A 16,413-nucleotide genomic window follows, 5' to 3' on the forward strand; every position below is an offset into this window, starting at 1 on the left:
GCAGTGGGGAAGGATAACCAGGGAATATGATGAGAAACTTGCATCCATAGACAAGAACGCGGGAGACCCCAAGAGGAAAGATGCCGTCTGGCTCAGCAGACCTCCTCAGCCCCTTGCTCGGGCCGGGTGAGGCGATCCCGCTGGCATCTCGCTCTTGGCAGCTGCTGGATCTGCCCACTGAGCTTGGAGGAGTAGGACCACCCCAGCGGCGTTTGCTGGCCTGGGAGATAACAGCGATGCAGCGCAGCGTCTGCACTTGGTGGCAGGGCTTGTTATCTCCCCCGGCTCAGGCTTGAGTCTGGAGGATGTTTCCGTACAGGGCTCAGCTGATTTAGTTGCAGTAAAATGGGCTAGGAGCAAAAATTCCCACAGAATCATTCACCTGAATGTTTCCTTTTCCTCCCTGGTTTCCAAAGATCTCAAAGATGTTAAAAAGTTGTATCAAGCTGAAACCAGGTGAGCAGAGAGGAAGGGTTAAATATTTACAGCCTCAGGGAAATTGGAACAAGATGTGAGGTGGGAGGCAGAGGATGCTGGACCAGGCTCTATTTATATGTCCTACCTGCTTCTGTCCCTGTCCCCTTGCTGCACATCTGCCTGCTAAGCTGTGAGCAGGGATCTAAGCCTGAATAACCCAAACCCAGCTGCAGGGTAGCAGGTTTGCACCAGGCTCTATTTGGCAAGACGTGCCCCAGGGGAGAGCGTGCCTTCCTCCGAATGAAACTCATCCTGCAGTGATTCCTGGATATCCCCAACCTGAGACCTCCCAAGGAGAAAAGGAAGGTCACGAGCAGAAAATAAAAAAGCCCTATCGGTGCCAGGGCTGGCAGCCCAGCGCCCTGGCTGAGCAATCCCTGCGCCTGGGCACCTCTCCTGACAGGGCAGAGGGCTGGGGGCACCCGTGCCCAAAGCCTGCCCAGTGCCCAAGATAGCCCAGCAGCTGCCCGGGACCTCGGCCAGGCACCAGCCCCAGGCAGTCCCTGATTTGGATCTGACCTTTGAGCCTTGCACCGCTGCCCAAGGCTGGGGCTGTGGCTGGGGTCCCCCTTTGAGCGGGGGGGACCGCCCATCCAGCCGGCAGCAATAGCAAGAGGAGGATGGAGGAGGAATAGCCCTGCTCTGCTCTGCTCTTCCCCAGCTCCTGCTTGTGCCCAAAGGGGATCAGAGGCATTCCCGGGGAGTGGGGTGGGAGCCAGGCATACCCTGTAACCCTTCTGTCTCTGCCACAGTGAGGCTCCACGACAGCATCTCCGAAGAGGGCCACCACTACCTGATATTTGACCTGTGAGTAATGGTTAAATGCATCTCTTAATCCACCGGCAGCTGCATGCTTCCACCCCAGGGCGACGTGCCCTGCACCCCCACAGCCCCCCCTGAGCTTTGCCCCATCCGCCACCTCACCCAAGTCCTTCCCACAGGCTGGGTTTGAATCAAGCTCAGGTCCCCCAAACCGGGCAGAGGGCAGGTCCCTGCCCTGCACCCCCACGGGGCCCCCGTGCATGGTGCAGCGGCATTTCGGGGGGGTTTGCCAGGGCTGAGTGTGCTGTAAATCAATCCAGCTCCCTTGTGTGCTGCGCTGAGATGGCTGAGCGTGACTCCCCCCGTTTCCTCGCAGGGTCACCGGTGGGGAGCTGTTTGAGGACATTGTGGCCAGGGAATACTACAGCGAAGCGGATGCCAGGTGAGCAGGGACACACACCAGGCCACGGAGGGGACAGCAGTTGTCCCCTTCTCCTGCGAGCTGCTCCCTCCCAGGGTCCTACGTGTCTGGCTTTCTGCAGCATAAGCTCCTTCCATGCTGGGAAGTGTTTTACAGCCGCTCTGCAGCGTGTACTCATAAACCAGATGTGTAGTGCAAAAAAAAAAAAAAAAGCTCTTTTTAACTCACTCAGCTCCTGTGCCAAGAAGTGCGTGTGTTACTGCAGGGCTGGTCCCCACCTCGAACCAGGCGGCTGCCAGCCATCGCCCACAGCATCCTCCTTCCTTCCCGGGGCTGATGGCATAGCCCGCATCTGACCTCCCTGTAAAGGAGCAAGGCATTGGGGCTCTCTGGGCTGGGGGTATCGGGGCTCCCCAGGCAGGGGACAGCAGGGGTCCCCAGGCAGGGGACAGCAGGGGTCCCCAGGCTGGCAGGGAGGAAGCCCAGCATCAGGCTGGTGCCCCAGCCGGGAGGGTGGTAGCACAGACACCCTGCAGTCCTCACCCTTTTCCCTCGCAGCTACAGTACAGAAACAAGCATTTCTCTGGCATTTACCACTTGAAAGCACTAAGGAGGAGCAGTCAAGACAGGCTGGGTGGGAGGATGTGCTGGAGCTCCGCTCTGTCCCACGCTCCTGCTGGCACTTTCCAGGTACCCTGCTGCAGAGGCAGGGGACTGGGTACCATTTCAGCCACCCCTTTGGTCCTGGCAGCTCGGCCAGGGGACAGCATTAGCCTCATTTTTTTTTGAGGGGACATGATTTGGCTCTCTCCAGTCTGCAGATATCCCTGTGCCTGTTGGCTTTGCCCCCAGGATAAGCATAGCCCGTACAAATGTCCAAGGGGGTGGAAAGCTCTACACTACCTCTGTCTGCATGGAAATATCCCTTATTTCTAGGCAGAAAGCAATCTCATTTAATGGACTGCCTGCACTGAATCCACTTACAACCCATTCACTTATTAGTGTCATACAAATAAAATAAAATACATGTAAATAAAGACCTTCTGCCTTGCATGCAACTGTTTTGGAGCAGAAGTGCTCATCGCCTCAGTCTTTTTCCCTTCCTTTCTCACGCATGCAGCAGAGCTGAGGTTTAATGAACTAGATATAAAGCAAACAGACGCAGTGAGAGCTGCCCGCGTTAGAGGAGGCCAGGGAAATGGGGCTGAAGCGAAGGTTAGCTCTACGTCTAAGGATCACATCTGCTCTGCCTGGGTTTGGAGACCAAATCTGGGCCGGCATTGCAACTCCACCACTGATCTCCAGCTCCCCCCGCAGTGTTGCGTCTCTGGGGACCCCACGCGCTCTGCCGTAGCCCCCGTGCTCCTGCTCGCCACGGCTGGGTGTCCAGCAGCTCTGGTGGGGTCTTACTGGGTTACAGCTGCTCTCCACAGGTGTGTGGCTTTCGGTGGAGGGGAACACTGAGCTGTGCTGCGGGGCTGCTGGTGGGAAGCACGATGGGGAGAGGGGCAGAAAGGATGAAATGCAGCCAAGTAGAAGTGTCTAAGTAAACTCTGCCTCGCTGGACACTTCTGTGAGCTTTCTCCTCTCTCCCACAGCCACTGCATCCAGCAGATCCTGGAGGCCGTCCTGCACTGCCACCAGATGGGGGTGGTCCACCGGGACCTGAAGGTAGGAGCAGCAGAGGAAGGGCCTGTGGGAGGACGTGGGGACCCCATTTGCGATGCAAAACCCTGTGGAGCAATGCCCAGGGTCCTCCAGGGCAGCTGAAGCACAGCAGGGAGGAAGACCATGTAGGGCTTCTGGAAAGCCACAGAGCAAAGACCAGCTCCAGGGTGAAAGAGCATGAGGGAGAGAGGGTAGGGAGGTCCTTGTAGTCCATGGTCCTCTAAAGATCCACGGACATCATGACACACAGAAGGACAAACCGGTCAGGAGGAGCCCTGACCTTCCTCCCTGCTGTGCTGGAAGCTCCCCCGTGATGGCAGAGTCCCTGGGGGGGGGGTTTTGCTCCTCTCCAACCCCTGTCTCCTCCTGCAGCCTGAGAACCTGCTGCTGGCATCCAAGCTGAAGGGTGCCGCTGTCAAGCTGGCTGACTTCGGCCTTGCCATCGAGGTGGAGGGGGACCAGCAAGCATGGTTTGGTGAGTAGGACTGGCCCGAGGTGGGCATCCTCCAGCCCTCATTGGTGTGTTTGGTCGGGGGGGTCTCCAGGAGGGACACGCATCCCCAGGACCTGAACCCTGGACTATGGGAGTGCCCCGGCAGCACCAGCCTGGGAGGCAGGGTAGATGAGGATGGCTCCAGCTGTGCCCCTGGAAACAGCCCAGTATTGATCCAGGGCACAGGCAAACAGCTCCACAGGGACTCAGTGAGTCACTGAGATGTCCTGGTGAGCTGGACAAGCTGGTGACGGAGGCAGACCCAGGGAAGGAAAGCTTCGTCCAAGAGCTGGAGGTGCATGCCAGAGCACCCCAGCCTTCTGCACCATCCTGGGGTTTGGCTGCTGTTGCTGTTTGCTCTGCTCTCGGGGGACACAGAGGTTTCTGGAAGGAAGGTGCCCATCCCACCGCCTCGGCATGTGCCAGGGCTCTCTGCTCTCGCGGTGGCTGGCCGGGCACCAGGCAAGCTGTGTGGGGATGGGGGCTGCCTGCCAGCAGTGCATGACAAGCTGTCTGTCCCAGGTTTTGCTGGCACCCCGGGATACCTCTCCCCTGAGGTGCTCCGGAAGGACCCCTATGGCAAAGCCGTGGACCTGTGGGCTTGCGGTAAGTCAGACAGGGGCTGAAATGCCGGGAGCGGGCTGGGCTGGGCTGGGTGGGATGAGTCAGGCTGTTGATCCACTGTGTCCCAAGTCAGAGTTGCTAGACACATCTCGGGGAGGTCAGGGCGGAGGATTTACCCAAGAGGTGGCACATTACCCTGGGCTGTCCCCAGAGCAGCACCCTGCTTCCCAGTCCAGTGGCACCTTCCTCTGAAGGATCAGCCCCCTTGCTGCACACCCAAAGCTCCCAAGCAGGGGAGATGCCAGCTCTTTTGCCCTGCAGTGCTGGTGGAGTCAGGCGATGCCTCCGCATAGCTGCGGCCGCAGGGGAGCCTTCTTCCACCCGCGATGGGGAGGAAGCATCACCCAGCCCTGATGGGGCTGGGCGCGGTGATGGGGCTGTGCGCAGTAGCTGCCAGAGCCATGTGTCTGGCTCAGCCACGTATCTCCCCAGCCGCTGAGCACGTCAGCATGGAGCTGGACCCACCAGCGAGCCTTTTGCTTTTTAATCAGAGAGCAAATCCTTCCGTTTCCCTAATTTCTCAGTTTCTCTGCTTGAGTTGGGCCAGTCCACAGGCTGGGTCTGCTCATACCTTCCACAATGAGCTCTCTCCCACTGATCCCACATCTCCTCTCCTGGGCAGGTGTCATCCTCTACATCCTACTGGTCGGGTACCCGCCCTTTTGGGATGAAGACCAGCACCGTCTCTACCAGCAGATCAAGGCTGGGGCTTATGATGTAAGTGGGTTTGTCTTGCTCCCCCCTTGCACTGTTCTCCCCTCTCTCCTGCTGTCCCTACGTTGCAGTCTGCTGCTCCAGAAGGCAAATTCAGACAGATGGAAGCAAGTTTCTTTCCTCTGCTCTGATCACAGAGGGTTGGCCGAGCTGCCGTGCCCAGGTGCACACACTGGCACGTTTCAGGTCCACTTTGCAGGACAGATAGGTCTTGTCCTGGGCCTTCCATCTTTCTCCCTCCACCCCTGCTCTCCAGTTTTCCAGCTGGCAGCTCTTTCCAGTTGCTACTGTCTCTCCAACCTATCCCATGGGCGGGAGCAAAGGGTTGCAGGAGAACCAACCCAAGTGCAAAGGGACTTCTGCTCCTTCCATTGCTCCCTGCCATTTCTCACCTTGGTCCCTTTGTTTTCGCAGTTCCCCTCCCCTGAGTGGGACACAGTCACTCCCGAAGCAAAAGATCTCATCAACAAGATGTTGACCATAAACCCATCCAAGCGCATCACGGCAGCGGAGGCTCTGAAGCACCCCTGGATATCGGTGAGTTTGGTGGCACTCACTGGTTGGGGTTGAAGGTCCAGAGATGTGGGGGTTTGCAATAGGGGAACATCTCACTGAGGAGCACGTGTTATCAAACATGCTGTCCATCTCTTTTCTCCATCCTGGAAGACGGTTTCCTGGCATGGTTTCTCCCAGTGCTCTCAGAGCAGCCTTTTCCCCAAAGCTTTACAGCAGAGAAAAGCCCAGAGTGTGAATGCAAACAGCGTGTCCCAGGGGAGCTCCTGATGGAAGGGACATGCACGTTCCCAGCCCTGGTGGGGACAGGCTGGTTTCTTGGTGTCACGCTGTGCTGGGGGGGCCTTTCCTCAGGGTGGGTGGGAGTAATCTTGTGTTTATCCATCCGTCCACCCCAGCAGCAATCCTCCCCTGCCCCTCGCTGCACCCCGCTGCTCTGGCTGCTGGTTCTCACTCTGAATCAGCTCCTAAAGGCAGGAGGAGTCCATGGGCTTAACCCTGGGGCCCCACACCACGTGCAGACCCGGAGCACACTGCTAAACGTGGCCAGTCAGTCGAGGGGTTAACTCAGGGGGCAGCCAGCTCTTCCTGCAACCCCCCCCCCACCGCCAGAGCAGATCCTGCTGACTCCAGAGCTGTGATCTCCCACTGCCTATTAAAGTTTTATCTGCTGCTGCTGCTGCTGCACAGCGTGCAGCACGTGTGCATGCGTGTGAGAGCGGGGCCGGGGGAGCCCCTTCCCCCTCGGCGCCTGCTCTGAGCCGGGTCTCTCTCCTCCCAGCACCGTGCCACCGTGGCGTCATGCATGCACAGACAGGAGACGGTGGATTGTCTGAAGAAGTTCAATGCCCGGAGGAAGCTGAAGGTAACTCTCATAGTCTCCAAGCTGGCTGCAAAATGCATGATAAGGTCATTGGGGCGTTTGTTCCCCAAGTGGGAAAGGACAGGGTGGTGTCTCTGGGTCAGCGGTATGGGGGTGATGGACATTTGGAGATCCCTGTTGTGAAGAAGGAAAAAGAGGCCAAGTGGAGTGGCGGCTGCATCTGGCTGGGGTTCCCAACTGCTTAGAGGAAAGCTGTGGTGAAGGAAAACACTGAGTCACACAGCAGCCCTGGACACTGGGGCAAGGACTTTCCAACTGGAGTCAGCGTAAAGAAAGCTCCTCTTTGGGGCAGGACATGGATCTGAGCGGCACAGTGAGACCCCTTTGCCTGATGGCCAAGCGATGTAGCAGCCAAGGAACAAAGTCATCCATAGACAGGCAAAAAGCTCTGGCTCACCCACACCAGCAGCCCCAGAGGCTTTCCCTTCTCGGATGCTGCCGTGTGCCGCAGCCCGTACCCCCTCCAAAATCACCATCTCCCCAGGCTTCACCATCGAGCTGGAGCACCTCCCTGAAGCACCCATCTCCCGGCTGCTGCTCAGCCTCAGCCAGCAGCACGGCGCAGGGAACGGGCTCTGGAAATCGCAATGTGTCCTCCAGAGCCGGAGACACAGAATGGGACGGTGCTGATCTGTGCCACGGTCAGACCCATCATTGCTCCAGGCCTGAACACGATGTGGCACAGAGCAGTATAGCTGCAGGATACTAACAAGATTATCAAGAAAAGAAACTGGCTATAAACTACTATTACTTTTCAGCTAGACAAGTGATCAAATTAGTTCAGGCATACACTTCAAAATAGTAATCCATTACTGTAAGCAATTAGTCCAAAGTAATCTCATTATATGCTGAGCAACTAGTTAGTAGAGTCAGCTGGAACAGAGGAAACATTTTTATGAATGTTATTTTGCAGTGGTGATCTTTGCGTGGCTCCCATGAAAAATTCCTGCCCTGCTGCACGTAGCTGGCACGGCTTTAATTGCCATTAAATCCGGTTCCGCTCCCGGTGGCTCCCCTCACCGCCAGCTGCCGGCCCTGGTCAGTGGAGTCGTGCTACATCTAGGGCAGGGTAGAACGAGACCAAAATGCACCCCAGGGATATTTAATATCCCTTTAATCTTGGAGGGAAAGCAGTTTTGGAGAATGCAACCCAATGCCCTGGCACTGGGGATACGGAGTCGGGTACCGAGGGCTGCTTTTGATGACAGGAGGAGAATATCAGCCCGTGGGCCAGTTTCCTTCCAGCGAGGTGGCCAGGGGACAGGTGACGCACAGGGCTTTCCTCCCCCAGGGCTGGCGGGAGCGGCAGGGGTCCGGGGGGCCAGGGCCCAGCATGCCCCTTTCCTTCTGCCTTCTCTGTCTTTCAGGGAGCCATCCTCACCACCATGCTGGCCACCAGGAACTTCTCCGGTAGGTGCCGTCTCCGGGGGCTCATCTCCTTGTCTTACAGGGTGCCCAGGGCAAACCCGTAGGATCCCTGGAGAGCCGGCTTTGCCTCGGGTGTCACAGTGGGGCTGAGGTCCTGGTGCCTCTGGGGATTGGGTGGTGGTCCAGGCCAGGCCACCTGGTACCTCCAGGCTGGCTGCTGGCTTAGGATGCAAGAGAAAAAGTGCCTGGCTGAGGCACAGCAGTCCCCAGAGGTTTAGATTTTTGGGATTTGTATGCACCCACCCATCTGGCTTGTGCTGGGGTGGGGATGTGAGTGCTGGGGGCAGCCAGGGCTCAAGGCAGCTGTTTTTGTGTCCTCCTGGAGATGTTTGTGGCTCAGGGAGAGCATCCTCTGCACCGGGAAAGTGTCGGGAAGGTCCCCAGGCGCCACTGGCAGCAGGGTCCCTTGGGTCCCTCCCCAGGCAGGAGGGTGCTGATCCTGCGGGGACCCCCACTGTCCTCCTGATTCCCTACGTCCCGAGGGCTGCATGGAGACAGAGGAGCAGGGACAGAGCACGGCAGCCCAGCCTGTGCACCAGGAATGGTCTCTGTTGCAGCCACAAGCTGCCCCCTGCCCCAGTGCCCTTGCTGAGAGCTGTCGCCTCTGGGGACACCCTGCTGCCTCGGAGCAAGCCATGCAGCTGGGATTTCAGAGGCAGGGATCATCAGGTCCCAGTGATTCCCAGGCATGGAACCAAAAAGGAGCCGGGTGACTGTAAAGCTCATCCACTCACTGTCACCTCCAGCCATCCCCAGCGCTGGGGATGGCCCCGGCAGAGGTGGGACAAGCCAGCCAAGCCTGGCACATGGGCTGAGCGGGCTGGTGGCAGCTGTTTGGTGTTAGATGGGTGTTTTGGGGTGTTTCGCCAAGGCGCCCCAGGAGTTGAGTGTAGTAGGTGGGCAGGGGGTAGATGGGGGCTGCTGGCCCAGCCAGGTGCTGGAGGAGGGTCACAGCTGGGGCTGGTATCTGCATTTGTCGTGGGGGGATCGTGCTGACACATTTAGCACTTGTGGGCAGTGTGCGGCAGGGCTGGAGGAGTCCAACAGCTGGGGGGATCCGGTGTCAGGCCCCGCGCCGGCAGACGTGGCGAATGCAAAGCATCAAAGGGCAGGAAATTCAAAAACATCTCTCGTAGCACTGCCTGTCCCACGCACAGCCCAGGGGCTCGCCGGTCCCTCCTGCCCAGGAGCACAGCGGGGCCAGCGGGCGATGGGATCCCATGTGGGGCTGAACCCCATCGATCCCACCCTGCCCTGGGGGCGCAGGGGGAGCGGGATGGCTTGCGCAGCCTGGGGGGCTGGGGCAGTGCCGGCAGCGGTAGGTGGGCACCAGGGAAGGCATCTGCTTTTCATCATTGTCAAAATGTGGGCTGCAGCTGTTGGGCCGACGGGCCGGCAGCACATGATCCCGGCAGCATGGGGCTAAAATTAGAGGGCGGCAGGCGGGCAGCCCATTCCATTGCGCTGCGCCGCGCTCGGTCACCAGCACCCCCCGGCCGGAGCCCGCCTGCCACCGGACGGCCCCGCCAGCCCTCTCCGAGCCACCCCGAGGACTCGGCGTATCGAGGAGATGGGTCATGCCCCTGGCTGAGAGCCACTGGGGTAGGACGGGACGGTGCCGGCAAGGTTGCCCCTGAGCTCCTGGGGGTTGCACCAGGGGTTGCTGGAGAGAGGACAAAACCCACCGGCTGGTCCCGTGGGGTCCTGCCGCTCTGCCACCCGGCACCATGCTGCTGATCCTCGGCCTCCTGGTCTTGGTGCCCTGCCTGGCTCTCCTAACCTCCTTCCTCCTCTCTCCAGGAGGCAAAAGCGGTGGCAACAAGAAGAATGACGGCGTGAAGGTAAGCCCCCTCCCTGCCGCTCTCTCCCACCTGCCCCTCCGCTGCTGGGGCAGCGGTGGGGGTCTCCATGCCATGCTGGCGGTCCCTGCGACACCCTACGCTTTAAAGGGCAGCTGTTGGCCCGGCTGTCCCGGTGTGTCCCCATGCCACCAGCTCAGCTCCTGCCAGGACAGGCAGTGCACAGGAGGCTTTGCAGCGCGGCGAGCAAGGGGAGCTGGAAGGGTGCACGGGGGGAATTCACTGCTGTTTCATTGCCTGCAAAACACGCTCTCCCCTTGCTGCCCTCAGGGACGGGGAGAGGCAGAGGCTGGACCAGCAGAGGGGACAGGGGGAGGCAGCTTTGCAGCCCGGAGCCACGACTTCAGCCTGGCAGCAGCTGTCCGGCCAGATGGGCGTGTGCCCTGCTGCGGCTGGTGGGGCTGGGCTCACCCCCCGGCTCCTGTCCCATCCCATCCCCAAGGGCTGGTGTGCTGCTGGGTGGCGTATGGGTGCCTTTAACCCTCTCGGCAGCACTGCTGGCTCCCTGTGCCCAGTGCAGACAGGACAAAGGAACTTGGTGATGCTTGACAGAGCAAATGGCTTGGTGATGCTCTAAAAACAAGCCGGTGCTTGGTGGACCTTGTTTCCTGGGTGGCAGAGCCCTCAGGTTCGCCTGCCCCTCCGAGGTGGGGCCACAGCTCTTCTCCAGGACAAGGTGGCTCCTGGAGGCAGCAAAACCCTGCTGCTGAGCAGCTTCTTCTGATGATACGGAGATGTGTGGTTAGCGAGCTCTGTCAAACTCCTCCTGCAGGAAGGAATGGTCCATGCGAGGGTCTTTCTCTCCCTACCTGTTCCCTTCATGAATACAAGCCATCACTCAGCAGGGCAGAGCTGGTGTGATCACATCCCCCATCGCAGGGCAGGGGTGCGAGGTGTCAGGCAGAGCTTTGGGACCCTGACTGCAGCATGGCTGCTCTCCTTCCTCTGGCCCTTTTGTAGGGACCCAGCTGTTGGGCTGTGAGGGGCGCAGGGTTTTGGAAGAGCAGAGCCTTCAGCTGGCTTCTTCCCTCCTCAGTCCAAATGGTCAGTGGAGCCAGAGGTCGAGGGATGGCTTGTCTTTCTCCCACTCCTTCCAGACCCAGCGGCTGGGACAGGACAAGCCTGCAAAGCTTGAAACCATGCACAACCCTCCAGACCTGGGCTCAGCTCCACAACAGACTGTTCTGGCCATGCAGCATTATTCGGCAACATGAAGCTGATGGCCTGCATTGCTATGAGAGGACATTTCTTTAGGCTGTGGTGTCAGGATATCACGTGGCTTCCAGGACAGCATTGCTAGGTTTGGACAACAGTGCTGGCACAGAGGGGACAGGTCCCATGGGAGTCACAGCAACCGATCTGCCAGCCACTGCTGGCCTGTCCTCTGCTGCTCTGAGGTCCCGGCTGCTTTTGGGAGTCACCTGAGAAGTGACACCCCAGGTAGAGCTGACTTGGTACAAGTTGCTGGAGTATAGGTGAGAGCAATCAGGAGATGTGTTTTTAAGCTGTAAAAGGAGAGATTGGTGGATGGAGAGGCTTCATCAGGCACAGTCCCGAATCTAATTTTCCAGCAGAAAGGGACAGCCTTGAATTTAATCTGTAGCATCGCCAGGATGGTGTGGTGGTAGAAGACCATTTGCCAGCCCAACTTGCTAATGATGCTGCCTCTTGGAATTCAAAGTAGCTTTGAGGACAGACGTTATCCTGGGAAGAGGGGCACTTGCTGTCGTAGCAAAATAGCTAGTTTGGGTAAACAGTCTTCTGGCCCATCACTGAAACTCAGCAAGGACGGTCTGGTTTCAGAGCAGGATGGGAGCGGCTGGGTTGTATCCCCAGCCCTCAGCCCCTCGCTGGTGAGCGGGGAGCAGTGAGTGAGGCTTCATCCTGACTGCAGTCTACCAGCCGACACTCAGCTCAAGAGGGTGTACAAGCTCTGGAGATTGAGATTGCTTTTTTATTGCCCCCTTTCCAACAAATGGAGGCGAGACAGCTTGGCTAGATGGCCAAGAAGGTAGAGGAGGAGAAGACAAAGTAGGGGCGAGCTCATTCCCTAACAGGTTTCTTGTGTTGGCCACCTTCAGCATTACCATTCCCACCTCTCATTCCCATGCTCAGCCTGGGGGAACTCTCAGCGTAACCCACTCACGGGGGCACGGGGAGGCTGGGTGCTCCGGGCAAAGCTTTAATGGCCCACCGTGGGCAGCTGGCAGATGTCAGGGCATCGCTGGGCAGTGTTCATTTCTGTCCATCTTGCTGGAAAAGCAAGGCAGAAACATGGAAACCTGCCTTGGGCGGGTGGGAAGGTGGGAAGGGAAGGGTCCTGCCTGCTCAGAGCAGGGCTGTAAGTCAGGGCAGGTGGTGTGGTTCATTGTCAGAAAAGTTGTGTCCCCATTTGGAGAAACCTGCTGGACTGACTGTCCCCATGAGAGCAAGCAGGTCCCAGGCAGCCACCCCTGCCGTTCCTGCCCAAAGCTATGCAGGTGGGCAGCAGGTAGCTGGTGCTGCCCTCCAGCCTGCCTGCACAGTCCTCTGGCACCGGGATGGTGCTAGCCCAGGCTCAGAGGGCTCAAAACTCACTCTCCCGAGGAGGTTCCTCCCCTACTAAAAGCATTCACGGGACCAAAAATCCCCCTCGAGCCCTGCTCTGGGGTCTGTGGGAGGTCTTCTGGTCCCAGCAGCTATGATACCTTCACTGCCCTGTGTAGTGTCACATCTCGTCGCATTGTAAACTAATGAAATCACTGCCCCATGTTGCATCCTGTCCCGTCCTAAATTAATGAACTCACTGCCCCGTGTTGCATCCTGTTACTGTATGTCCAGACTCGACGCGGTCACTGCTTTGTGTTGCATTCTGTTGCGTCTGAAATTTCTGCAGTTTACTGCCCCGTCTCATGTCCTTGGGTAGCAGAAGCTGTCAGCCCTTCCTGCAGACAGCCCAACTCCGGCGGCTCCATTTCCCATGAAGTTCCTTCCGAAATACTGCAGCTTGCTCTGCCCTTTAGGACATCTGTTGTTTCGGTGAAGGAGGGGTGAGGATTAACGTAGGACCTAGCGAGGGAGGGGAGAGCTGCACCGCAGAGGGGGAAACTCAGTGACAATGCTGGTGGGAGCCACTTAGGATGTGAAAGGAGCAATGAGGGGGAATGGATATCAGCAGTTTTTACACTGCAGCCCACCCATGCACCCTAACGGGTCGCTCCATGGACTTTTCCAAGAGATTTGCACTGTGTGTGCTGCTTTTCCCTCTGCAGGGCAGGCAGAGCCAGTGCCTCGTTAGATATGCTGGTAAAACACTGTGGTTTTTGGCACTGTAGCTTCTGATTCCTGCACGCTGGTGTTCCCTGTCACCTGCTGTGATTCATCCCCTGGGAGCTGGAGGTGGAAAAAGGGCCTGAGGCCAGCATGTGCGTCCCCCTGTCTCCTAGCTAGATTAAAGATGGAGACGGGGAGCAAAGCACAGCAAAGAAGGAGAGCCTAGAAGTAGTTTGGGATTGCAAGCAGAAACATGGCTGTGGGGTCATCCAACCCAAAAGCCTTAAAGCCTAGTGGTAGTGGTCAAGGATGGAGATAAATATGTGCATGCGTAAGGTCTTCTCTTTGGAGGAGACTTGTCCTGATTTAAAGCATTGGAGCTGTGTGCTCAGGACAGCTTCCCACATGGTGTCTGCCTTGCGGGGTTGAGTAGCAATAGCCACGCTGGCTTTAAACCAGCCAGCTTAGTACTGGTCTAGGTCCAAAGCTAATTGAGCATCTCCACGCTAGTCAGCAGCATGGGAAGATGCACCCAGAACAGCTCCAGAGTCTGTAAACATCAGTACGGCATTCACACCGGGTGCAGGGCTGTGCAGGTGGGGGAGCTGCCTTAGCTTTTCAGCATCCCACTCCTGTTCCTGTGAGCTTGCTGGCCTGGTCACGAAGCCAGCAGAGTGGTCATCGACTCCTAGGGGACTCCCTTTTGGACTAGGCAGGTCCTTGGGATGAGCAACACCAGAGATTATGGCAGGTCAGGAGAGAAAGGTGCCAGCAGGAACGCGGGGAGGGAGCTGGCATGGCACCACCAGCACCGCAGCCAGCGGCACATCCCTACGGGAGCAGCAGGTTGCCCCCCCGTGCCTTTCGTTTGCCCCTCCACGAGGACCACGAAGGGTGGCTCAGGAGCTGCTGCCTCTCACGTGCCGCTCTCTGCCTTTCTCACTCTGTGTCTCTTCCTGTTCCATCTCTTCTCCTTGTTTTTCCAGAAAAGAAAGTCCAGTTCCAGCGTTCAGTTAATGGTGAGTGTCCTTCGTCTTCCTCAATACCGATATTGCTGGGCCTCTCTACATGTTCCAGCTTCCCCCGTTTTTGGAAGTTACCTCCGGGTAGGGAAGAAGGGACACTGGGGTTGGAGGGAACATCCTCAAAGCCGTATCACCCACAAACCCCATTAACAGGGTTGGTGCAGGCACTTGCTGGCCACCAGCTGGTGGGAAGCCAGCCCTGGTTCTTGCTGATGGGTTCTCATGCCGTTTCTCCCAGTTCTCCTGACTCAGGTCTGCAGGCTGCATCGGTCCAAGGAGCCTTGGAGAAACACCTTCCATGCCTCTGCGGGGACTGTATGGTCATGGGACACCTTGCCAACCTACATCGGGGTATTATGGGTAATACATAAGCAAGGCTCTGCTGGGAAGAGCTAGCAGAGCCATTGCTCTAGCTCCGCTAGCAGAGTCGCCTTGATGGGGCTCCTGGAGAGAGATGGGGGGTCAGTACCCCCCTCCCCCCCAAATCTGTGTAGTGCTCAGCTGTTTCTTGAAGGAGCTGTGTCTCAGCCTTCAGTGGTCCATGTGGGTCTTGGAAGCACTCTGTTTTATTGTACATTTCTCTCCCTACTCTGCGGTCAGTGTGGTCTCTCTCACTCCTGCACAGTCCCCTCTTTCTCATCCCAGCTCCTCCTCGCTGTTTAATTTGTACATCTCTCTCTTTATCGTACAGTCAACATGGTGTCTTCCACCCCTACACAGCCCCTCTCCCTGCCCCTCCTGCAACGCTCCTAGGAACCCACCAAACCCCCGCGGACCTGCCCCCATCTCTGTCCCCACAGGCGTCGGTAGGAAAGGCAGCGCCGTTCCTACAAGACCCTCCACAGCCCAGCTCTTGTGCCCTTGGCTACAAGGAGTGGAGGTCAGGGAGGGCTCTGCCAGCACTGCCCTAGAGCTGTGGTTGAGGACGGGTTGGACCTGCTGGCGTTTTCCTTGGTTTCTGTCCGTTGGCACAGTCAAGCTCTGTGGGGTCGGACTCGGGGGGCTGTCGAACACACGAGCTCTGTCTGGTGTGGGGCAAAGACCCCTCTCACCGTCCCGTCTCTCCTTTCTGTTCTTTGCTCAGGAATCGTCGGAGAGCACCAACACCACCATCGAGGACGAAGACACCAAAGGTACCGGCGGCAGCACCTGGGAGGGTGGGCAGGCTGTTTCAGAAGGGTGCCCCAGGGTCGTTAGTCCAGCCACCCCTAATGAGATATTGGCTACAGCAAAACCCATGACCATCCAGCTGCCTCGGGGCCTTTCAGAAGTGGCTTTCATTCCTTAAGGGTGAAATGCCACAGGTGGTTTTGCTGCTGGATCACCACCACGAGCAGCTGGGGCACTGCTGGCGAGGAGCAAGGGGCTCCCAAAAACAGGGATGGTCCCTGAAAACACCCATGGAAATGGCAGAAATCTGCAGGGATAGCAGCCCGGCCACCTGCTCCTCCAAAATAAATGGCCCTTTGGGAAAAGCCTCCATCCTCCAGGGTAAATCCCTGCCTTCTGCCTGCCAGAGCCAGCTTTCTAAGAATAACCCAGGGAATAATTTATTGGTGGTAATTTGTAAAGTCTCTCAACGAAGTGATCTCAGCACAAAGCAAGATGGACTGTGGCCTGACATGAGAGTTAATGGGACATTTGTCCTCCTGGGGAATGGCTCCTTGAGAGCAGACACAGAGACAGGTGGTGCTTGGGAAGTGATGGGGCTCCCTCTCCTCCTTTCTGAATGACTCTCAGGAACGTGATCCCTTTCCTTTCATAAGCCACGATACAAAAAAAAAATTAAGTCAAGCATGACGCCGATTTGCATTTGAAGCAGAGCCTCATTAATAAGCCCAGGGTTACCTCTGACAGCTCCTCCTGCATCCTGGGGAGCCAAACCCACTTTCGCAACCCGGTCCCTTCCCAGCTGAGCTGGCAGTGCCCGGGGTCCCTGGCAGCAGCCGCACGGTGCCGTGCTCTTCGTGGGGTCCCTCCTTGTCTCTCCTGGGGTGGATGGCCACATCACCCACCTGTCCTCCCCCGCAGCAGAGACCCTCTGCTCCCATCTCAGAGGGAGGTGAGGGCATCCTTGATCCAGCCTGCCCTTGGCTGGCCCCTGCTCTGAGTTCATGGATTAGAAAGTCCTGGCTTGGCAAGGCTTTGCAGCCAAGACTAGCCTGTGCCACCTTTTTGGGCTGAGGGCAGCTCACCACTCAGTGATTAACCCTTTTGCTCTTTAGGAAAATACAGGGGTTTTCAGTTTTGCCCTGACTTTGGAGGTCTTTCCTCCCTGGGGATGAAGAGCCCTT

The 16,413-nt window shown here is 57.8% G+C and overlaps 1 protein-coding gene across 4 annotated transcripts in view; it reads left to right on the forward strand.

Annotated features, from left to right (window-relative positions):
- Nucleotides 1–16,413, forward strand: part of CAMK2A (calcium/calmodulin dependent protein kinase II alpha) — a 36,113-nt gene that overhangs the window by 13,098 nt on the left and 6,602 nt on the right. For 2 of the 4 annotated variants that reach the window (XM_087754232.1, XM_009466807.2), the window contains exons 4-15: nt 1,230–1,284; nt 1,616–1,681; nt 3,259–3,331; nt 3,701–3,803; nt 4,344–4,427; nt 5,068–5,162; nt 5,574–5,696; nt 6,454–6,537; nt 7,923–7,965; nt 9,784–9,824; nt 14,081–14,113; nt 15,204–15,252. In XM_087754232.1, the coding sequence (XP_087610358.1) occupies nt 1,230–1,284; nt 1,616–1,681; nt 3,259–3,331; nt 3,701–3,803; nt 4,344–4,427; nt 5,068–5,162; nt 5,574–5,696; nt 6,454–6,537; nt 7,923–7,965; nt 9,784–9,824; nt 14,081–14,113; nt 15,204–15,252 (849 nt within the window). The remainder of the gene's footprint in view (nt 1–1,229; nt 1,285–1,615; nt 1,682–3,258; nt 3,332–3,700; nt 3,804–4,343; nt 4,428–5,067; nt 5,163–5,573; nt 5,697–6,453; nt 6,538–7,922; nt 7,966–9,783; nt 9,825–14,080; nt 14,114–15,203; nt 15,253–16,413) is intronic. The other 2 variants (XM_009466808.2, XM_087754231.1) reach the window with 1 other exon arrangement.

This window comes from Nipponia nippon, unplaced genomic scaffold (assembly GCF_047370975.1).
Source record: "Nipponia nippon isolate SJK-2023a ecotype South Korea unplaced genomic scaffold, ASM4737097v1 scaffold_17, whole genome shotgun sequence".
Classification (NCBI taxonomy): Eukaryota; Metazoa; Chordata; class Aves; order Pelecaniformes; family Threskiornithidae; genus Nipponia; species Nipponia nippon.